At 40.9% G+C, this 21,549-nt stretch overlaps 1 protein-coding gene across 2 annotated transcripts in view; it reads left to right on the top strand.

The window, feature by feature from the left end:
* Positions 1-12,727, top strand: part of LOC121277019 (guanine nucleotide-binding protein G(q) subunit alpha-like) — a 259,132-nt gene extending 246,405 nt beyond the window's left edge. For both annotated transcript variants that reach the window (XM_041185878.1, XM_041185879.1), the window contains one exon: positions 9,016-12,727. In XM_041185878.1, the coding sequence (XP_041041812.1) occupies positions 9,016-9,206 (191 nt within the window). In that variant the 3' untranslated portion in view covers positions 9,207-12,727. The remainder of the gene's footprint in view (positions 1-9,015) is intronic.
* Positions 12,728-21,549: the final 8,822 nt, after the last annotated feature.

Genomic DNA, 21,549 nt, shown 5'->3' with positions numbered 1-21,549 from the left:
AATCCCACAGATTGACTACCCTCTGAGAGTTGAAATTCCTCCTCTTTGTTTTAAATGGGTGCCCCTTTACTCTGAGATTATGCCCTCTGGTCCTAGACTCCCCCACAAGGGGAAACAACCTCAGCATCTACCCTGTCAAGCCCCCTTAGAATCTTGTATCTCTCAATAAGGTTGCCTCTCATTCTTCTAAATTCCAATGAGTACAGGCCCAACCTACTCAACCTCTCCTCGTAAGAAAATCCCTCCATCCCCGGGGTCAACCTAGTGAACCTTCTCTGGACTGCCTCCAATGTCAGTATATCTATCCTTAGATAAGGGGACCAAAACTGTTCACTGTATTCTAGGTGTGGTCTAACTAGTGCCTTGTATAGTTTTAGCAAGACTTCCTTATTTTTATACTCCATTTGAAATACAGGCCAACATTGCATTTGCCTTACCTATTACCTGTTGAACTTGTATGTTAGCTTTTCGGGATTCATGCATGAGGACCCCCAAACCCCTCTGTGCTACAGCTTTCTTCAGTCTTTCTCCGTTTAAATAATATTCAGCTCCTCTTCTTCCTGCCAAAGTGCATAACCTCACACTTTACCACATTATATTCCATCCGTCACATTTTTGCCCACTCACTTAACCTGTCTATGTCCCTCTGTAGACTCTGTGTCATCCTCACTGCTTGCCTTCCCACCTATTTTTGTGTCACCTGCAAACTTGGCAATAGTACATTCATTTTCCTCATCCCAGTCATTAATATATATATATTGTAAATAATTGTGGTCCCAGCACTGATCCCTGTGGCACTCCATTAGTTACAGGTTGCCATCCTGAAAATGCACCCCATTTCCAAGCACTCTATTGACAATAGTTAACCAGTCCTCTATCCATGCTAATATATTACTCCCAACACCATGGGCTCTTACCTTATTAAGGAGCCTTATCGAATGCCTTTTGGAAATCCAAATATATTACATCATCTGGTTCCCATTTATCTATCCTGCTTGTTACCACCTCAAAGAATTCTAATAAATTTGTCAGGCATGATTTTGGCATTATCAATTCTGAATTCCCCATCATTAACATCCTGGTGGTTATCATTGACCAAAAGCTGAACTCTACCAGCCATAAAAATATTGTAGCCACAAGAGCAAGTCAGAGGTTGGGAATTCTGTGGTGAGTAACACACCACCTGACTCGCCGAAGTTTGTCCAACAAAACGCAAGTCAGAAGTGTGATGATATACCCTCCACTTGCCTGGATGAGCGCAGCTCCAACAACACTCAAGAAGCTCGACACCATCCAGGACAAAGCAGCTGATTTGATTGGCACCACATCCATTATTGCTCCTCCACCAATGCATAGTGGCAGCAGTATATACCATCTACAAGATGCACTTCATCAACTCACCAAGGCTTCTTTGACAGCACCTTCGAAACCCACAACCCCTAACATATAGAAGGACAAAGGCAGCAGATGCATGGGAATGCCACCACCTGCAAATTTTCCTCCAAGCCACTCACCATCCTGATTTGGAATTATATTGTTCCTTCACTGTCGCTAGATCAAAATCTTGGAACTCCCTAACAGTGCTGTGGGTGTGCCTACACCACATGGACTGCAGCGGTTCAAGAAGACAGCTCACCTTCACCTTATTGAGGGTAATTAGGGATGGACAATGAATGCTGGTCTAGCCAGCGAAGCCCACATCCCATGAAAAAATTTTAAAAACATTGTCTCCACTTCCAGCACCCTCGAAGGCAGTGAATCCCAAGTCATTACCACCTGTTGCATTTTTTTTAAATTCTGCATTTAAAAAAAAAGTTTTTCCTCACTTCTCTGCTTCTGCCCCTTGTCCAAAACCTTAGGTTCTTGTCCATTCATCTTTGTACTATTAGGCAAAGGGAACAGCTTTGTCTATCTTATTTAAGCCCAACATAATCTTCTACACCTGTATCAAATCTCTCCTCAATCTCCTTGCTCTAAGTAGAATAACCCTAACCATGTAGCTCAAATCTCTCATCCCCACCCCCCCGCTCCCCACAACCCTTCCCTCAAGGACCTTCCTGAAGTGTGGTGATTAGAACTGGATGCTTTTGTACTCAATAGCTCTATTTATGAGGCCAAGGCCACATATGCTTTACTAACTACTTCCTTTGATATGTCTGCCACCTTCAAGGATCTATGCACATGAACCCCAAGTCCTTCTGTCCCTGCACATTCTTTAGAACTGTTCCATTAAATCTATGTTGCCTTACCCTATCTCTTTTGCCAAAATACATCACCTCATTTCTCTGTATGAAATTCCATCAGTTACTTGTCTGTCTATTCTGCAAGCCTATCTGTCTTGTTGCAGTCGATTTGGATCTTCCTCACTGTTTCCCATGCCTGCAGGTGCAGCATTATCTGCAAATTTTGAACAATTACCCTGCATTCCAATATCCAAGTCGTTATATATCAATAAAAGCAGCGGTCCTAGCACTGAACTTTGGGAACACCACTGTCTCTCATCCTCCAGTCTGAAAAACGCCTATTTAACACAATGAAGAATCATCAACCTGAAATGTTAATTCTGTTTCCCCCTGCAGGTGCTGCCTGACCTGCTAAGTGTTTTCTGTTTTTATTCCAGTTCTCAAGTATTTTGCAGTATCTTACTTTTATGTTTATCATGATTTGCTGTTTTCGGTCCTTATGCCGATTTTTTTTTTTATCCAAGTTGACACTGATCCTCCTTATCCGAGTCTTAATTTTGTTAACTGTATCTATTTGACTTTCCCAATTGGCTGAGTTCTATTTTTGTAAAACCAGGCGGATTTAGACTTTCCTGAGACATGGGGCTGAATTTTCAATTGCCCATGAAGGCAAGTATAGGTGAAGGCACACATTGAAAATTGCATTCCCGGAAGGAGTCACTGGATCCTGATATCTCCGGAATGTAACACGATTTTCAAAGGGACTTTGGGGGAGAGCCCACCTCCAATTAACCACTTTCCAAAACAGTTTCTCTGCCCTGTCTTCCTTAACCAAGGTTTTCCACCCACGGTGGTTGACAGGGCCCTCAACCGTGTCCAGCCCATCTCCCATGCATCCACCCTCACACCTTCCTCTCCCTCCCTGAACCATGATAGGCTCCCCCTTGTCCTCACTTATCACCCCACCAGCCTCTGCATTATCCTCTGCCATTTCCGCTAACTCCAACATGATGCAACCACCAAACACATCTTCCCTTCACACCCCTGTCAGCATTCCATAGGGACCATTCCCTCCGGGACACCCTGATCCACTCCTCCATCACCCCCTACACCTCAACCCCCTCCCATGCAACCGCAACAGGTGCAACACCTGCCCCTTTTCTTCCCCCCTCCTCACTGTCCAAGGGCCCAAACACTCCTTTCAAGTGAAGCAGCACTTCACTTGCACTTCTCTCAATTTATTCTGCTGCATTCGTTGCTCCCAATGCGGTGTCCTCTACATTGGAGAGACCAAACACAGACTGGGTGACCGCTTGCGGAACACCTTCGGTCTGTCCACAAGCATGACCCAGACCTCCCTGTCGCTTGCCATTTCAACACTCCACCCTGCTGTCATGCCCACATGTCCATCCTTGGCCTGCTGCATTGTTCCAGTGAAGCTCAATGTAAACTGGAGGAACAGCACCTCATCTTCCGACTAGGCACTTTACAGCCTTCTGGACTGAATATTGAGTTCAACAACTTTAGATCATGAACTCTCCCCTCCATCCCCACCCTCTTTCTGATCCCCCCCTTTTTCTAATAATTTATATACTTTTTAAATATATTTTTCTTTTCCCACTTATTTCTAATATTTTTAAATTTATTTCCATCCATTGTTTTATCTTCACCTTTTAGCTTATTTCGATCCCTTCCCCCTATCCCACCCCCACTAGGGCCATCTGTCACTTGCTTCTCTTGATTTCTACCCTTAATGTCACATTAGCATATCCTTTAGCTAATATCACCACCATCAACACCCCATTTTCTTTTGTCAATGACATCTTTGGCAATCTCTTCTTTGCCTCCACCTATCACTGGCCCTCTATCCAGCTCTACCTGTCCCACCTCCCTCAAACAGCTTATATTTCACCTCATTTCTATTTTTCTTTAGTTCTGATGAAGAGTCATACAGACTCGAAACGTTAACTGTCTTCCTCTCCGAAATGCTGTCAGACCTACTGAGTTTTTCCAGCTATTTTTGTTCATGCCTCCAATTAACTGCTTGTTGAACTCACTGATGAGCCTATTAACCGGCCTCAGGGGAGCAGTTCTAAGTTTTCAATCGGGAAGCACTCAATCAGCTCAGCTCATCCGCTTGCTGCTGTATTCAGAGACCTGACATCTGGATGTCACTTGCCACTCATCTTCCCAGATCTTACATTAAATATTTTTGTACACTGCATCCATCCATCTGGCACTCCAAGGCTGCTGACCTCCGTTGCCTCCTCCATCCTGGCCTTCTTTACGTCTCCAGGTAAGTTCCTTCTTCCAGACATCAGCTGCAAGATCTCTCTCCTGGCTGCCATTGTATTCAGTAAAGCCTCAAGGGAGGCATCGGAGAACTTTGGTGCTGTCCGTGGATGCCTGCCCATGCCAGCGCTAGCCCTCTGAGCACCCTGCTGCTTAATTTCATCAGTGAACAGCAGGTCCAGTCATGACTGCTCCTTGCCTTTCCAAAGGGCCTCAGTTATTGGGTCGCATCTCCAGGTCACTTCTGATGCCACTAATGGGTGCTGACCTTATCTGCTGGGTCAATCAGCCCTTTGCATCATGACAATGGGGTCAGAACCCAGAAATGACCTGCACATCGGGGTCCCTGGACCTGGATTGAAAATCCAGCCCATAGTTCTATTTTATATCATTCACCAAGTTCTATAATGTTGCTGTAATGAGGGGTCAATTAATTGGCAAATTGTCATCATGTGTTAAACTATCCAGTATTTCAGTTGATGTATTGTCAATACAAGTGGAACAAGGGTTTGTGCTGAACTTAGGCTGGATTTTCATGGAGTTGGGAAGACTCCATGGACCTTAAAAATGGCAAGTGGGACCCAGATTTGCAAGTCCTACCCCAATTTGTGGCCAAAACCTTTACTGCAGGGGAAAGGGGGCAGGACATGATTTGGACAGGCTGATGCAAGGCCTTTAACCCACAGTATGGGAGTTATAAATTGATGGAGTAGTAGACATAAACACTCTTGAAGTATGGATAATTTCTGTGTAACTATTATGCTCTGAAACTTTTTTAAATTGCCTGCTCTTTAAACTTTAAAAAAAGCACAGGCTGCAGCTGTCACAAAGTTTTAAAAACCCTCTGCTAGACTACTTGAGAGGTGTTGGTTAAAAGAAAAGTATCATTTGGTTGTGCAGTTTCAGCAGAGCTCTTTGTTGATGTTTCCCCCGGGCCATCATTATGTCATTATGAAAGCTTGGCTGAGGTTCAAAATCTACAATTATCTCAGCAGGGTGTTCTGAGTTCACAGTTTAATTGATAGTGTAAAGAGACTATTATATGAATGGCTGTCTTTGATGTGGTTAGTGAAATAGATGTTTTATAAGAGATTAACCACTTGAGATTTAATGGCTTTGAATACCTTTTGTGAATGCTAGCCTTTTGCACTTTCAAATGTGTAGGTGTGAGAGCAGTATTAGATTGTTAGAAGTTTCTTTGTCCATCTCCACATGGCTCTTGTGGTCTGCCCATTGGATACCGAATGAGTGGCTATAGAGTTGGCATGTAGGGCATGAGTTGGCATGGGGATATGAGGAGTCTTGGGGGTGGGTGGATGGTTATGAATTGGCATGGGGGTAGGTGAGGGCTAGAGGGCCTAATAACTTGGTCCCAGAGAACTGAGGTGGTCCTTCTAACCAGCCCACTTTGGCACTCACTCACCCACATGGCCGCCTGCGTTCTGTTTCTGGAGTTGGTGGCCCCAATTCCATCCCATCTGCCTCCAGAAATAAAATTGCACCTGTTGGGGTACTTTTTTTACCAAGGTGGGCCTGGCAAGTCAGGAAATTTTCTGAATCGAGCTAGCCTTCTCAGTAGCCAAATCCTGCTTTTTCCAGGAATACCTTCAGTGTCCCTTACCTTGCTATTTCATTTGGGTATAGACCCTGGTCCATAGACTGTTATAAACTCATTTGCAATGCCATCATGTGCTAAGTGAGTTTTTGTCTTTGCTATTCATTTCTTAAAATAGATCACACCCTTTTCTATCTTAGGGCCTTTTTGGCATTTGGTGGTTAATAATTGGTTCCTTCTGCTGGTTTACTGGAAGCTGCTTGTACATCTCACATTTGTCTCTGTTCTTGTTCATCAGAGACCTGTAAATCACTTCTCCAGCTCTTAAACAGATTCTGATGCTTGAATGAACTTTGTTTCACGTCTCTTCTGTTATATGAAACCATATAATTCCTTAATAGTCTTCAAATATAATCCATCTTGTACACTAAGTCAAATCTCATGTTAAAGTATGCAGTAATCTAGGGTTGAATTTCTTGTGGCAGTCTATCCTTTGTTTTCATTTTTTAAAAATTTGGATGTTCGACTACTTTCAGCTTATTGAAATTTGGTGTATCTATGCTCAGACAGCAGTATGTATTGTAACATACTGATGTTTATATATTTCTTTGTTACCAAATATGCATCTGTCAACATGCCTTCCTTTCTGGTCATATGAGGTATTAGTATACCAGCAGGAAACATCTTACCTCTCTTATAACCAACCTGATAATCTTAATAGATTTTTATAGTTCAACTTTTTTTTACGAAATTAGTTGGCAAAATGAAAGGTACAAAGGGACTTGTTTTTGTTCTTGTTTTGAAGGTTGCTAGTTACTTTACTTCAGCTGTACATCAGATTTTTATGTTTTTTTCTTTCTACGTGCTCTATTTTACTTCAAAATCACTTATGTCCGTGTTCCTTCAGTGGTTGACACAGAATTCACCCACTCTGTCACATGTTCCCATACTTGTCTCCAGCTTGCATGTTTTGGGGCCAATCTCTGGCACCAATAATGTCTCTGTAGCAAAGCATTAGAAGAGTTCACCAGAATTTCCAGGACTTGGTCAGTAAAATGTAGCTTTCTCACTGGTGTTGAATAATTTTTTACAATTATTGCAAACAGATATATTAATGAGGTTTCAAATGTTTCTGCTGATTAACTGGTTTGTTCAGTTTTAAGCGTTAAACTATTAATTGTGGTGTGTCACAATTGGGTTCTTATTATCATTATAACAAAATCGCATTTCACGCATATTTCTATAATTTTGTTAGTGATTCGTTGATTTTGACAAAAAAGGAATTTTTGGAAAGAAAAAGGGAACGTAAGCTCTTAAATTTCCTCGAGAATGGCAATGTTGCCCAACTGTGCGCCTGAACTCTGATGAGTTTCCTCTACAATTAGAACTTTTTTCTTTTACATGGTAAACATGTCATCGTGTTTGGGATTCCTTTAATAAATGAACATGCTGTTCTTTTAATAAATGAACATGCTGGGAATTGCCAGAACTGAACTTGAAAAACCTGTTTTTTTTATACTTGTTCATGGGATGTGGGTGTTTCTAGTAGCATTTATTGCCTATTCCTAATTTCCCTTGTTCAGAGGGCATTTAAGAGTCAACCATACTGCTCTGGGTCTGGAGTTAAATGTCAGCCAGACCAGGTAAGGAGAGCAGATTTCCTTCCCTAAAGGACATTAGTAAACCAGATGGGTTTTTACAACAATCGACAATGGGTTTCATGGTCATCATTAGATTTTTAATTCCAGATATTTATTGAATTCAAATTCCACCATCTGCCATGGTGGGATTCGAACCCAGGCCCCCAGAGCATCACACTGGGTCTCTGGATTACCAGCGACAACAGCGCTATGCCATTGCCTCTCCTAATTGCCCTTGAGAAGATGGTTTTGAGCTGCCTTCTTGAACTGCTGCAGTCTGTGTTCTAGGAACCAGAATAGTTCTAGAATAATTATTACATCAACAATTGTTTTTCCCCATGATTTACATAGTTTTATCCCACTGGCCTACTCATTTCCTATATCCTTTAATATTTCTTCTTTTGAAGAAACTTTCTATTTCCCCTCAAAAAAAATCCCTAGACTCTGCTTCAACAATAACTTGAAACTGAGAGTTCCAAATTTTATCCAGCCTCTGGGTGAAGAATATTTTTGAATCTAATCTCCCCCCACTTTTAATTCTTTTTGTGACTATCCTAAATTTTCCTTCACTCCCTCTTGCAATCTCATCAATCAGTGGAAACAATTAATCACTAACCCTTCATAATTATGAATGGATCTATCAGTTACCTTCTCAGCTCGAATGAGAAAGGCCTCAACTTCGCAACACTCCCTTCACAATTGTAACTCCTCATACTTGGTAACATCCTGGTGCTTATGTATTGCACTGTTCCCATTGTTTTTATATCCTATAGTTTCATGCCTACAACTGTACACAATATGCCCAATTAATAAAGCATATAGTATCCTAGGTTTTATTAATGGGGCATAGAGTACAAGAGCAAGGATTTATATGCTGAATTTATATAAGACACTCATTAGACCTCAGCTGGAGTATTGTGTACAGTTCTGGGCGCCACATTATAGGAAGGATGTGAACACATTGGAGAGAGTGCATAAGAGGTTTACAAGAACGGTTCCAGGGATGAGAAACTTCAGTTATGAGGTTAGAATGGAGAGGTTGGGACTGTTCTCCTTGGAGAGAAGGAGCCTGAGAGGAGATTTGATAGAGATGTTCAAAATCATGAGGGGGCTGGACAGAGTAGATAGGGAAAAACTGTTCCCACTCGTAAAAGGATCAAGAATGAGAGGGCACAGATTTAAAGTGATTTGCAAAAGAAGCAAGTGAGACATGAGAAAAAACTTTTTCTCACAACGAGTGGGTTGGGTCTGGAACAGTCATTGTAACACTTCTATATGAAGACATTAAGACTGAGGAACATTTTATTAACTAACTATGTGCCCTCTCAAATTATCTCATTAACAGGACCACAGCGAGATGCACAAGCAGCAAGAGAGTTTATTTTGAAGATGTTTGTGGACCTGAATCCTGATAGTGACAAAATTATCTACTCTCATTTCACATGTGCCACAGATACAGAGAATATACGGTTTGTCTTTGCTGCTGTCAAGGACACTATCCTACAATTAAACCTGAAGGAATATAACCTGGTCTAGTTTATTAACTGACTTGGTGGAAAAAAATAACAGCAACTGTATTATCTGTGAAAATAATTTGCATATTGCTAATTTATTGCCATTCTGGACTCTGTGCGCTTCCACGGAGTTTTAGTAAATATTATGATTTTATTTAACAAAAATGGGGCAAAAGATGCTGACACACCTTTGCAGCACTAGTCCACTTTTTAGGCAAAACTTTGTGACTTCATGTAAAATTCTCAATTTTCACTGTAAATTCCGATTTCAGCACTTGGAGGGTCGGGTTTTTTTGCTTCTCTAAGCACACCCCTTCCTTTTCTTCTCCCCAAAGGAATATTTGAGGTACAAAGTCCCTTTTTGTGATCTGCTCCTCTTGATGCTCTATGGTACACAGTAAAAACGGTGATGTTTTTGGCAGAAACCAAGCTGCCACTGGTATAATTATTGTACTTTTTTTCTGATAGATGAAAAGTATTGGTACTGTGATTTTTAAATTATTGATATGTATAATTTAAACATCAAGTTTCATACTAAACAATCTGTCTTCATCTTAAGCTATAAAGATGGGAGCTCATAAAGCAATAGCTGATTGCTCATCTGTAAATCTTGCCACACTTGGATTCCCAAAAACATGGATAGATGTAGGTAAGAGTACAATATTGAGAATGTTGTGTACTTGTAAAACAGTATATGGGGTTCAATTTCTATTTATTATGTGCCACTCTATTGCTATTACTAGACTTGTTTTACTGAAATATGCCAAACAAAATGTTATGTACACTACATTTGCTGATTTTTGAAATCTCTGCTTGGGTCTTTTTTCTTAGAACTGTAGCTGGAGACATCATTGACATACTTACTTTGCACCAGTGTAATTTTTAAATGTTACTTTTTGGGCTTTTAGTGAGGAAAGTTTTAATATTGCCGTTCATGGCATTTGTTTCACTATTTTTGAATTTTTAAGATATAAAAATTGCTTTACTCAATATGCCTGAAATCATGTGGCTCATATCACAGTAACTGCACTTGAGCAGAAGATGAATGGTAAGCAAATAACATTGCAGTATTGGCTCCTAGGTTCTTCTAAAAGCAGTTTTGTTGGACACATGCCAAAATAAGTGAGGGGGGAAAAAAACTGGTGCTCTTCCACATTGTGTAATATTTGCCATTAGCTATGTATTATTCTTTAACATAGGCTGATCAGTGTCCATGACCAATTTTGTATCTTAACTTTTTTACACATATGTTAAAAGGTACTGTAATCATGTTTTGATAAAATCTTGCCGGATCCTTAATTTTAAACCAGAATGGTTTTCTTTGCCATTACATCCTGGAAAATGAACCTGTATCATTACCTTCATTCTAATGAGACATGCTTTTCAAAATCTGAGTCATGGGCTTTGGTGACTGTTTAAAGAGCAAAAATTTGAATGGATGCCACCGTGTTCCTTTTGAGCTAGTTTTCAGGGGTTTTTTTTGCTCTTTGAGCTGGTAACACAGATTATAGATAGGTCAGTTAGCTAATTTAAAATTATCTGTACTGTCCATTGTCAAAGGTGGCATGTCTTTGTGCATGGTTTTCTGCGTCAAAAGAGTAGCTTTTGTTTCTATGGAGTACCAAAGTTAATGGTCAGTGATTGTCTCCCTTAATTCCTGCACCTCCACCAAACATGCATTTGTGCTGTCATAAACAAAACTCCTATAATTTGTAAAACCTGGCTGTAGGCATAGTGTAATTATTAATGCTGTAATGATTGTGTGTGAATACGTGTATATATATTATATATATATGTGCACACACAAGCGCACACATCCATACTGGCTTTGTGATAATTTTGGCAGATTGAATGTGCTGTATTGATAATATGTATCTATGTAATTGTATTGTAAGTCTTATAGCTAATTCGCATTTTGAATAATGTTATTTACTTTTTTTACGAGAAGCGAATGTAAATTTTTGGCAGTTTATTTCGCAGCTAGGGATCTTTAAAAAAAAAAAAATTGTCATTTTGAAAGTCAAGATAATTATCACAGTGTGGTACTTTGATTAAAATATGTCACCACATAGGTTTCTGATCAAAGAATTCTTTTTGATAAAACCTAAGTCCCTCCTTTTTCTCCCAGAACCTACTTATACAAAGTTTAGTCAAATGACTCAGCCCATGAAGCAGACAAGAAATTGGCTTCAGTACTTTTTCACACCATCATGTGTGAAAGAAAGCAACTTGCCATGGAGCAATCCTTCTGAAATTAGAATGAGTTTTAAAAACAAGGATTGTATTCTAGGGAATGCCATATGCCAAATTTTTGTAACTGTAGTGTTTTTGATGGGATTGGTCACAGTTTGTATTATTCAGGATGTATGTATTACCAATAAATACATCTGAAATTTGTGTTTTTTTTTGCCTTATGGAGGTGGAGTCAAGAACTTTGTGCCTCAAGATTAAAGCCTGAGACAAAAGATGGTCTCTTGACTTTGCTGAAACATCTATGTTGTGTTGGGTGTCAGATTTGAAAGTTAGATGTCAGCTTTTAGGGTATTGGTATGCACTGGAGGGACCAATGCAGTGTCATTAATTCCTATGAAAGAATAAAGACATTATTTATACTGTTGATATGAATTAAAGCCAGATCAAGCAGCTGTTACCATTCACGAGTTCATGTCACCAACTGTAAGCACATAAATGAAGTTAGGCATGCTATATGTAAAGGTATAAGAATGATCAGCAGCTAGGTCTACTGTTGCAACATCTACATTTTTCTAATTGACCAGAGTGTACATACACAGTATGTTAATTTGGCCTACCAAAGATCTGCCTTCGTTTATTTTTTAAACTGCTCTGTCAATTGGTCTTTCTAGAATTTCAGCATGTTGGCACTTCCAGAAGAGATAATGAAAGCTCTTAAGAATTTAAATATTTTAATTGAAAATTGTGAATGGTATTATGGCTGTCAGATCAGTCCTGCTCATAATGCAGAATTGAAGAGATCTAAATCACAGTATAGTGAACACATTGTGCGCCATGGGCAATTTCTTGTAGTGCCAGATTCTTTTAAATGCTCTGGTAGGACTTGTATATTTAATTCCTGTTAGATAAATTTTAACATGCAATATTTAAAAATCATATTTGCTGTTTTTAAATTGTTACTTAAATGCATGTATTGTCATTGTTTGGGGAAGGGAAATAGTTTTTGGAAAAAACTAATGTTGTATATTAATGCCCCAAATGATCTTGCTGGTTACAAATATAGTATTTTTTGGCCATAATTTTGTACTGGTTTCATTTGATGTCTCCTGGTTGTATTTTTCTTCTAAACTGCTTTTCATGATACTGTACCTGGAATAAGATTTTATTCCACTGATTTTTGTCTTCACTTAAAAAAAAATCATGTTATTATCCAGTATTTTTTCAGCACGTGAAATTAATAATTGTCCATTAGACTCTCATGGGAGAAAGTTGAACAGTATCAATGTAGTAGCACAAAACAGACTTGTCCCTTGTCATGGATTGTATGTTCAATAAAATGGATACTTTGAACTTTTAGTGCTCCACATGTTCATTCTAATATAAGTACTTAAGGAACTATTGCTATAAAAATTGGGCCCTTCCCAGTGTCAAGATTTCGATAGCAAATGTGCATAATATAAAATTAGATAATCAAATAAAAAGTTACTGTTCCTTGTGTTTATTTTATATGCAGTCACTTAGTAGTACAGAACTTGAATGTTGTTGATAAAAGAGACGTGTTGCCAAAGCTTTACATCTTCCATTTTTCAGGACAAACGCAAGAAGGCCAAATTTCAAATGACCACAAAATTTATACCATAAGAGAAAATTATATTATGGGTGATAGTTAGCAAATCAACTTTGATTTTTTTTTATTATATTCATTCATGGAATGTGGGAGTCGCTGGCTAAGCCCGCAATTATTGCCCTTCCCTAATTGCCTTTGAGAAGGTGGCGGTGAGCTGTCGTCTTGAACCACTGCAGCCCACGTGGTGTCCACCCACAGTGCTGTGAGGGAGTTCCGGGATTTTGACCCATCAACAGTGAAGGCACGGTGATATATTTCCATGTCAGGTGGTGTGTGACTTGGAGGGGAACTTCCAGGTGGTGGTTTTCCATCTGTCTGCTGCCCTTGTCCTTCTAGATGGTAGCAATCGTGGGTTGGAAGTTGCTGTCTAAGGAGCCTTGGTGAGTTCCTGCAGTGCACCTTGTGGATGGTACACACTGCCACTGTGCATCGGTGGTGGATGGGGTGCCAATCAAGTGGGCTGCTTTGTCCTGGATGGTGTTGAGCTTCTTGAGTGTTGTTGGAGCTGCACTCATCCAGACAAGTGGAGAGTATTCCATCACCCTCCTGACTTTTGCCTTGTAGATAGTGGACCAGCTTTGGGGAGCCAGAAGGTGGGTTACACATCACACTATTCCTAGCCTCTGACCTGCTCTTATAGCCACAGTATTTATATGGCTAGTCCAGTTCAGTTTCTGGTCAATGGTAACCTCCAGGATGTTGATAGTGGGGGATTCAGCGATGGTAATGCCATTGAATGTCAAGATTGAAAAATGTGCAAAGCTTGAACATACTACTTTTCTTTGCAGAGAACAGACCCTTGCATATGAATGTATGCCACTTTTAATAAGTGTAAATGAGCCACATTATGAGCTTGACTGATCATATTAAATTAGTAGTTTGTGTCACTTTAGCACACTTGGGATTGTTCAGCAAGTGCAGCCCAATTGTGGACTCATGTCCAATAGGAGGCCTTATGTTTTGGGTTTTGCAAGTGCAGGCTGGTTGAGTATAGTCTGTACTCTGCCTACTACAAACAGCCAGAACAACATGTTTGATTTGATCAGCCAATTGTTTGGACATACCAAGCCTTATGTTGGCACTTAAATTCATTCACAGCGTTGCTCAATTGTGTGGTGGGCAGAAAGTCTCTTTGGACTGATGGCAGCATCCTATTTATGGAAAATACAACTCATGTCACCATAGTAGCAGTGTGAACTGGCTTGCTTAGCCCGTTGTTCAAACGTTTAAAACTCTTTGCCTTTTCAGGGTAATTTGAGGTAGACTAGGCACTTTTCAGGACCAAAAGTGGTGGCCTTTGGCCCATTTGTGAGTCTGCATGATAGACAGCAAACAATTATCTAATCAGGATATCCATTGTCCTAGCTTTGATGCACTCTCTTTCTGTGTTGAGCTTGCAAAATGTGCAATTTTCTTAAATTTGAACAACAGGCTAAAGCAAGCCGTTTCATGTTGCTACTATGCAGTGGCAATGCAAGTGGTGTTTTCGCTAATAGGATGCTGCTGTTATTCCACAAAAGACATTCTGCCGACCACAAAATTGAGAACATCATGTATGAATTTCTGTGCCACTGTGATGCCAGGTATGTAAGCTGTACATCCCAACAAAAGGCTGATTGAGTCAAACAAAACGTTCCCCCGGCTGTTCATAATAGGGAGAGTACAGACTGTTCTCAACCAGCCCACGCTAGCAAAATACAAAACCAAAAGTCCACTGTTGGATGTTATCCGTAATTGAGCAGCACTTGCTGAAAAATCCGAGCACACTAATAGCTACACTAACAATCAATTCAAAATAATCAGTCGAGCTCATAATGTTGCTCATTTATGTTTGCTGTAAGTGACATATATTCACATGCAGGGACCTGTTCTCTGCAAACAAAAGGAATATGTTCAAGTCTTGCACCTTCTTTGAATTACCCAGAAGCATGGGGAGTTTGTAGTTCCTCCTTGCTTTCTTCACAGCAATGCCTTGACCAATCTGTTAGCTTGCCAACCAGTCAGCACCCATTTTCTCTTTTGGTATAGAATGTTGTGATCGTTTGACATTTGGCAATCTTGCATTTGTCATGATGAGTACAAGACAAAAAGTTCCAGCAACATGTCTATCTTTTCAGCAATAATTATTTTGCATTCAATTCAAACGAGTCTCTGTATCCATCATTTGTAATCAATTGATTGATTACAGTTGTTTAATGCTGGCATTCAACCTCTTTGACCCCTCAGTTATTCACTGTGCAAATCAGTTTATTGATAATGATCTTGCTGTGCAAAACAAAGTGCTGTGCCAAACATGAACACCAGATAGGTGCCTGAGTAGTAGAGGCAGACGCAATTGTGGCTTTCAAAAGGAATTGTATAATTATCTCAAGAGAGACAATTTTCAAGACTATGGAGAAAAGATGGGGGGTTGGAACTAGCTGAGTTGCTCTTGCAGAGAGCTGGCGCAGACAACCCAAATGGTGGCTTCCTGTGCTGTAACCATTCTATGATTATCAAACTTGTTGAATTATCTTATTAAATTAATGCTTCTTGCCTGGCGTTTGCTCATGTTGTAGGAATAGTCCAGCCAACCAACTTGCTCACCCCACCAGAGTATGTATATCTTAGCTTGAAATAAAAACAGAAAATGCAGAAATACTCAACAGGTTTGGCAGCGTCTGTGGAGAGCAGAACAGAGTTTATGTTTCACGTTGGTAACCCTTAAGCAGGAACTGAAATTACCTAGAGATGTAACCATTTTTAAGCCAGGTGTGAAGGGAAGAGGGAAGAACAAATGGGAACATCTGTGATGGAGTGAGAGTCAAGAGAAATTAAATGACAAAAAGAATGCTCATGAAAGCAAGAAGTGATGATAATGGCACAAATGAAACAAAAAATATTTGTCTAAAAGAGATGTAAATGGTAAAGCAGGATCACTACCAACAGCTGCCTTCTGAAACAAACAGCTTCGATCTGAAATTGGTGAATTCGGTGTTGAGTCCAGAAGGCTGCAAAGTGCCTGGCCGAAAGATGGAGTGCTGTTCCTCAAGCATGTGTTTCAGATTTCCAGCATCCACAGTGCTTTGCTCTTCTTTCTTAGCTCAGTTGGTTCTGGGAAAAGCATGAGTGAGTATACATCCAAAAATGTAGTCATGTATTGCAGTTAAGCAATCTCACCTAAGATCATCTACTTCCACTTTACATAAAGTCCCAGATCTGAATCGTAGTGCCAGTTTGTTCTTCCCAGCTTAAAGGTTGTTTATGTTACCCCATTTGTAGATCATAATAGTTTGCCCTTGTGCTTCCAACTGACCAATCTATTCCGTGGGAACTCAGGTGTTACACCTCTCATCACTGACTGAGAAACTCCATTAAGGGCGAACAACAAATGGTGTAATGTCCTTATCAGATTATGCACGTGAAAAAAACAAATTTTAAAAAGACCCTCAACATGCCCAAACACACTACTGAGACTAATGGTGGGATTTTCCGCACCCACCCACCACTGCGCTCTTCCCGTCCCACCGAAAGCCAATGGGATTCTGGCTGAGGCACCACCTCGCCCGCTGCGGGTCCCACCTGCAACGGGGCTGGAAAATCCCAACCGAAGTGGCAACCATCATCAACCAAGCACATTCTTTTGAGGCGGCTGTTTGGAAATATAGGAATAAAACAAGAAAATGAAGCACAAATATAGGGACTGAAGTATAACGTGAATTTACGTTCAGTAGAAAGGATACACCCCTGTTGGACTCTTGACGCAGTCCACTCACCAATTCTGACTGCTGTAACTGCAGTTAACGAAATAACTGCTGCTTAATTTAGAAAATATGAACACTCTAATTCAAATAGAATGCATTATTGTTAACGGATACAATTGATACACAATATTTGTTAACAAAATAGGGTACATTAGTCATTACAGATGCTTTGGGTTCTCAAGAAATAAAGACATTAAAAATGTTCTCTGGATTCTCTGACTGTTGACTAGATAATATTGTTCTGAGGGAGAGATGTCCGGCCGCAGTAAAACCGGAGGCAACGGGCGTGCCAAGGCCAAGACTCGCTCCACCAGAGCCGGGCTCCAGTTCCCCGTCGGCTGCGCAACACTGAGCGAGTCGGGACTGGAGACCCCCCCCCCCCCCCCCCGTCTACCTGGGCTCCGTCCTCAAGTACCTGACGGCCGAAATCCTAGAGTTCGCCGGCGACGCAACCCAGGACGACAAGAAGACCCAGATCATCCCCCACCACCTGCAGCTCGCCATCCGAAACGACGAGGAGCTGCTGGGAGGGGTCACCATAGCCCAGGATGGGGTCCTCCCCAACATCCAGGTTGTGCTGCTGCCCAAGAAAACAGGCCACCCCAGCAAGGTTAACGCCTGAAGGGGAGAGGTCGGAAAAAGATCAAAAATGTCCTCTTGAGAGTTTGAAATTCCTCATCTCAGTTTATCTAGCTGCTTTTGTTTGAGAATACTCAGCAGGTCAGGATGGGGGGGATGTTGGAGACAACGGTTACGAAGTACCCAAGGGGACATTTGCAAACAATGGGAATGTTTTGGGTAGAGGTAGACTATTGACCCATCTAGACGATCCTTTCAAATCTCTAATTAGTTTCCTAACTGGGATTCAGGGATAATGGCCCTTTTATTTCTTCCCCTAAAATACAACCAATCCTTTCGACCTTGCCATGGCTTTCAATTATTAAAATTTGTCTAAAATTCATATTTTCTTCCAACATTAAACTGTCCCCTCGTCCTCAAATATCTACCGGTAGAAATTTCCTGAGAATAACAACTTAGATAGTGCCTTGAATGTAATGAAAAATGCCACAGGAGCACTATAAAACAAAGTATGATACCAAGCCACATAAGGAGATATTAGGTCAGATGACCAAAGGTTTGATAAAGAGATAGGTTTTAAGAAGTGTCTTAAAAGGAGAGAGAGGAGTAGAGAGGTTGTGGGGAAGGAATGCCAGAGCTTGGGACCTTGGCAAATAAAGGAGCAATTATAATTGCAAATGCACAAGAGGACGGAACTAGAGGAGAGCAGATATCTGAGCAAGGCCAGAGGAAATTATAAAGACAGGGAGGACCAAGGCCATGAAGAGATTTGAAACAAGAATGAGAATTTTTAAAGTCAAGACATTGGTTCCCAGACTAGCAATGTAGTTCAGCAAGCAAAGGGATGATAGGGGAATGGGACTTGCTGTGAGTTAAGACATGGGCAACAGAGTTTTGAATTACCTCAGATTTACGGAGGGTAGATGTGGGAGACCAGCCAGGGGTGTGTTGGAATATTTGAGTCTATGGGTAACAAAGGTATGAATGAGATTGCAGAATCAGGTGAGCTGAAACAAAGGAAAGGTCACTATTAGTGAGGTCTGAAGCTTGTATTAGGATCAAATATAACACCAAGGTTGCAAACAGACTGGTTTAATCCCACTGTTAGGAAGAAGAGGGGTGGAGTTGGTTGTTAAGGAATGGAGTTTGGAACAGGGACATTACCTCTAGTGTCCTCTAATGATGTGAAAGTAGAAAAGAAGCCACTGCAAGCGGGTTCCCTGGCTACGATTAGATGGACGAGAATGGAGCCAGAGAAGACCTGGCCACCCAGCTAGACGACAGTGGAGAGATGTTGGAAGAGGATGATATGGTCAACTGTGTCAAAAGCTGCACACAGGTTGAGCAGGATAAGGAGGGAAAGTTTATCTTTGATACAGTCACATAGGATGCCATTGTGACTTTAATAAGAACCATTTCAACATGTTCAAGGACTTTAGAGATGAAAGGGAGATTGAAGTTGGGATGATGGTTTACAAGGATGGTGAGGTCAAGGATTGGTTTTTTGAGGAGGGGTGATGATGGAAAATTTAAACGAGAGAGAGACAACATCTGAAGAAGGAGAACAGTTTACAATATTGGATAACATAGGGACCAGGAAGGGAAGTTGGGTGATCTATTTGCTGGTTATAAGATCAAGGGAACAGCAGGTGGGTCTCATGGACAAGATGAGCTCAGAGGGCATGAGGAAAGATTGGAGAGAAACTAAAGATAGATGCTATGGCAGTGGGAAGCATTATGGAAGTTTGGCCAGGTGAGTGAGCTAAAGGGAGGTTCCTGGCAGAGGCAGCCGATCGTATTCTCTCAACCTTGGTGTCAGAGAAGTCCAGTAGCTCCTCGTACTTGTTGGAGGGGATAGGGAAGAGGGATTTAGGATGGTTTGCAGTAGAAGAAAGAAGCCGGAGGTTGTATTTGTATTCCTGGAGTTGTTAGCAGTTTTAGCAAAGGAGACCAGGACATGATAGTCTTTTATGTGGTCCAATCAGGTATGGCAGTGGATGCCTAAACTAGTTTTCCACCATATCCTTTTCAAATCTGCAACCCTTGGATTTAAGGGAAGTGAAGTCTGTACAGGGAGAACGGCCAAGGTGAGAAAGAGTCATGGTTTTATTGTGGACTAGGACATCAAAAGTGAAGGTGAGAGTGGGGTTGAGTAAATTAATAGCTGAGATAAAGATCAGACTTCTGTCAAGTTTTCCTTCATCCTCCTCTTCTAGATTGTAAATTCCAAGGGTCGACTTTTTTTGTTAAAACACTCAAATCAAGGAGTCAGCCTTTTAGCTCTCCCTCCCTCAATGCAACGCCTCAACAGGCTGGTTGCAGAATCAATGCACAAATCCAGAGCTTTACAAACAGTTTTCAAGGATTTCTGATGAGCTTCCCTCTTGAGTTATAGAGGCTGTGGTTGATGCTTAGAAGTTATTGCAAACTTCTCTTAGATTCTGCAAGGCGGGAATGGGTATCAGCAATTGGCAGAGTTGTCTGTGATCCTACCTGTAAATTGGTTCCAACTGCATGTTTTCTCCTAATCAAAATACAATGATCTTGTGACAAAACTATTTGCAATAAACTAATCGGGTTGAGATAAGATATTTTCAAACTTAGTAGGAAACATTTATGCACCTGTTGTATCCTGCACATTCTGCAGAACCATTTGCAAATATTTCAGGCCCCGGTGTTAGTCTACGAAACAGATAATCCATCAATTTAACTTCAGGTCAAAATGAACTCGAATTTTATACAAGGTGGGAGTGGGTGATCACTTTCAGCACTTACTATTTGCAATATCAGAACTCTTTGTTTGCATGTAAGTGCTTGGTTCCCTTAGAATCAGTCAGGTTAGCTTTTAGATCTGTAGGGCATGGATATACAACTTACCTTGAAGCAGAAAATTACCTGGTAACATGTCAGAGCTTCTAACTTAACGCCTACACCTATTGCATACCTGGACCTACATGTACGAGCATTCCTATTCTGTGCCAACACAGCGCTCTGTTTCAGAATCCAGTTCGGTTGGAATGTAAATGAGAAGGGTTTGAACCCAAAGTGCATTTGGATAGAGAAAAATCAACTTTGATTTTGTTGTAAAGAAAGAGAAACAACTGTACTCTCCACTTGCAAAAGTTATTTTACAGGAAGGGATGGGGGAGAAAGACAGGCTGAAAAAGTATTGCAGTTCATAATTAGAAAATAATTGTATGATTGAAGAGTTAAGATCTGTACAGGAAGTAAGCATTTAGAAAAACATCAGGGAATGTATATTCACAGTGGAACACTTATCTGCTAAAGGTGACAGCATTCGTTTAAAAATATTTTGATATTATTTGCAGAACTAGTCTGGCTAGTTAAGTGCATAAAACTTTATTCCAACTTCTTATAGACAAGTGATGTCAATTGGTTTAGTTAATCTGGCCTTATTAACATTCTCACAAGTTTGAAATTCACAAACAAGATTGTCATCCCAACAAAACAGAAAATCACATTTAAATATTCTAGACACACAAGGAACAGTTTTCTGCTGTATATATTCTTACATGTGCATACCCAGTTCTAGGGTGTGCAATTATTGATTTTGCACAACCTCAGGATATTTCAAACTGCTTCACAATGAATACAATATCTTTAAGTATAGCCAGGGTTGCATTGTAGGAAACTACAAACAGCAAGTTCCAAATAATGACAATTAGATAAATAACTAAATAACCCCTGCTGCCCACAAAGCTTTTATCAACCCAATGCCACTGCCCAATTCTTCTGGGATCTTCTGATACCAGCTGAAGGAGAAATAAGCAGCATTGTCTCTCCCAGGTAGGTCCAGCGAGGGTGGTAGAGTTGGGGGAAGGAGAGGACATGCCCCTTCGTCCAGTACTACCTGCCGTACTCAGGTAAGTTTTAAAGGTCCGGTCTTTTAATGAGTGTGTGTAGATCAGTGGGTGGGTAGGTAGATAGGTTTGGGGGGTGGGGGTGGGGGGGGGGGGGGGGGGGGGGGGGGGGTGGTATTTGGGTGTGATCAGGAATAGTAAGTTTGGGTCAGGCTTAGTAGGGTTGGGTCGGGGGTTAGTCGGGTGGTCAGGGGGGTGGATTCGGGGGGGCTGGGCATTGGTTGGATAGTCAGGTTGGGGGTGATCAGGTGGGGTGTGGTTGGGTCGGGGATATTTGGGCATGGTCGGGGCAATCAGTTGAAGTCAGGTGGACATATCGCGGGAAGTAGTCAGGTGGGGGTG

This window comes from Carcharodon carcharias, chromosome 4, assembly GCF_017639515.1.
Source record: "Carcharodon carcharias isolate sCarCar2 chromosome 4, sCarCar2.pri, whole genome shotgun sequence".
Taxonomy (NCBI): domain Eukaryota; kingdom Metazoa; phylum Chordata; class Chondrichthyes; order Lamniformes; family Lamnidae; genus Carcharodon; species Carcharodon carcharias.
The sequence above is the reverse complement of the archived record's forward strand: the minus strand, read 5'-3'. Positions and strand labels throughout refer to the sequence as shown.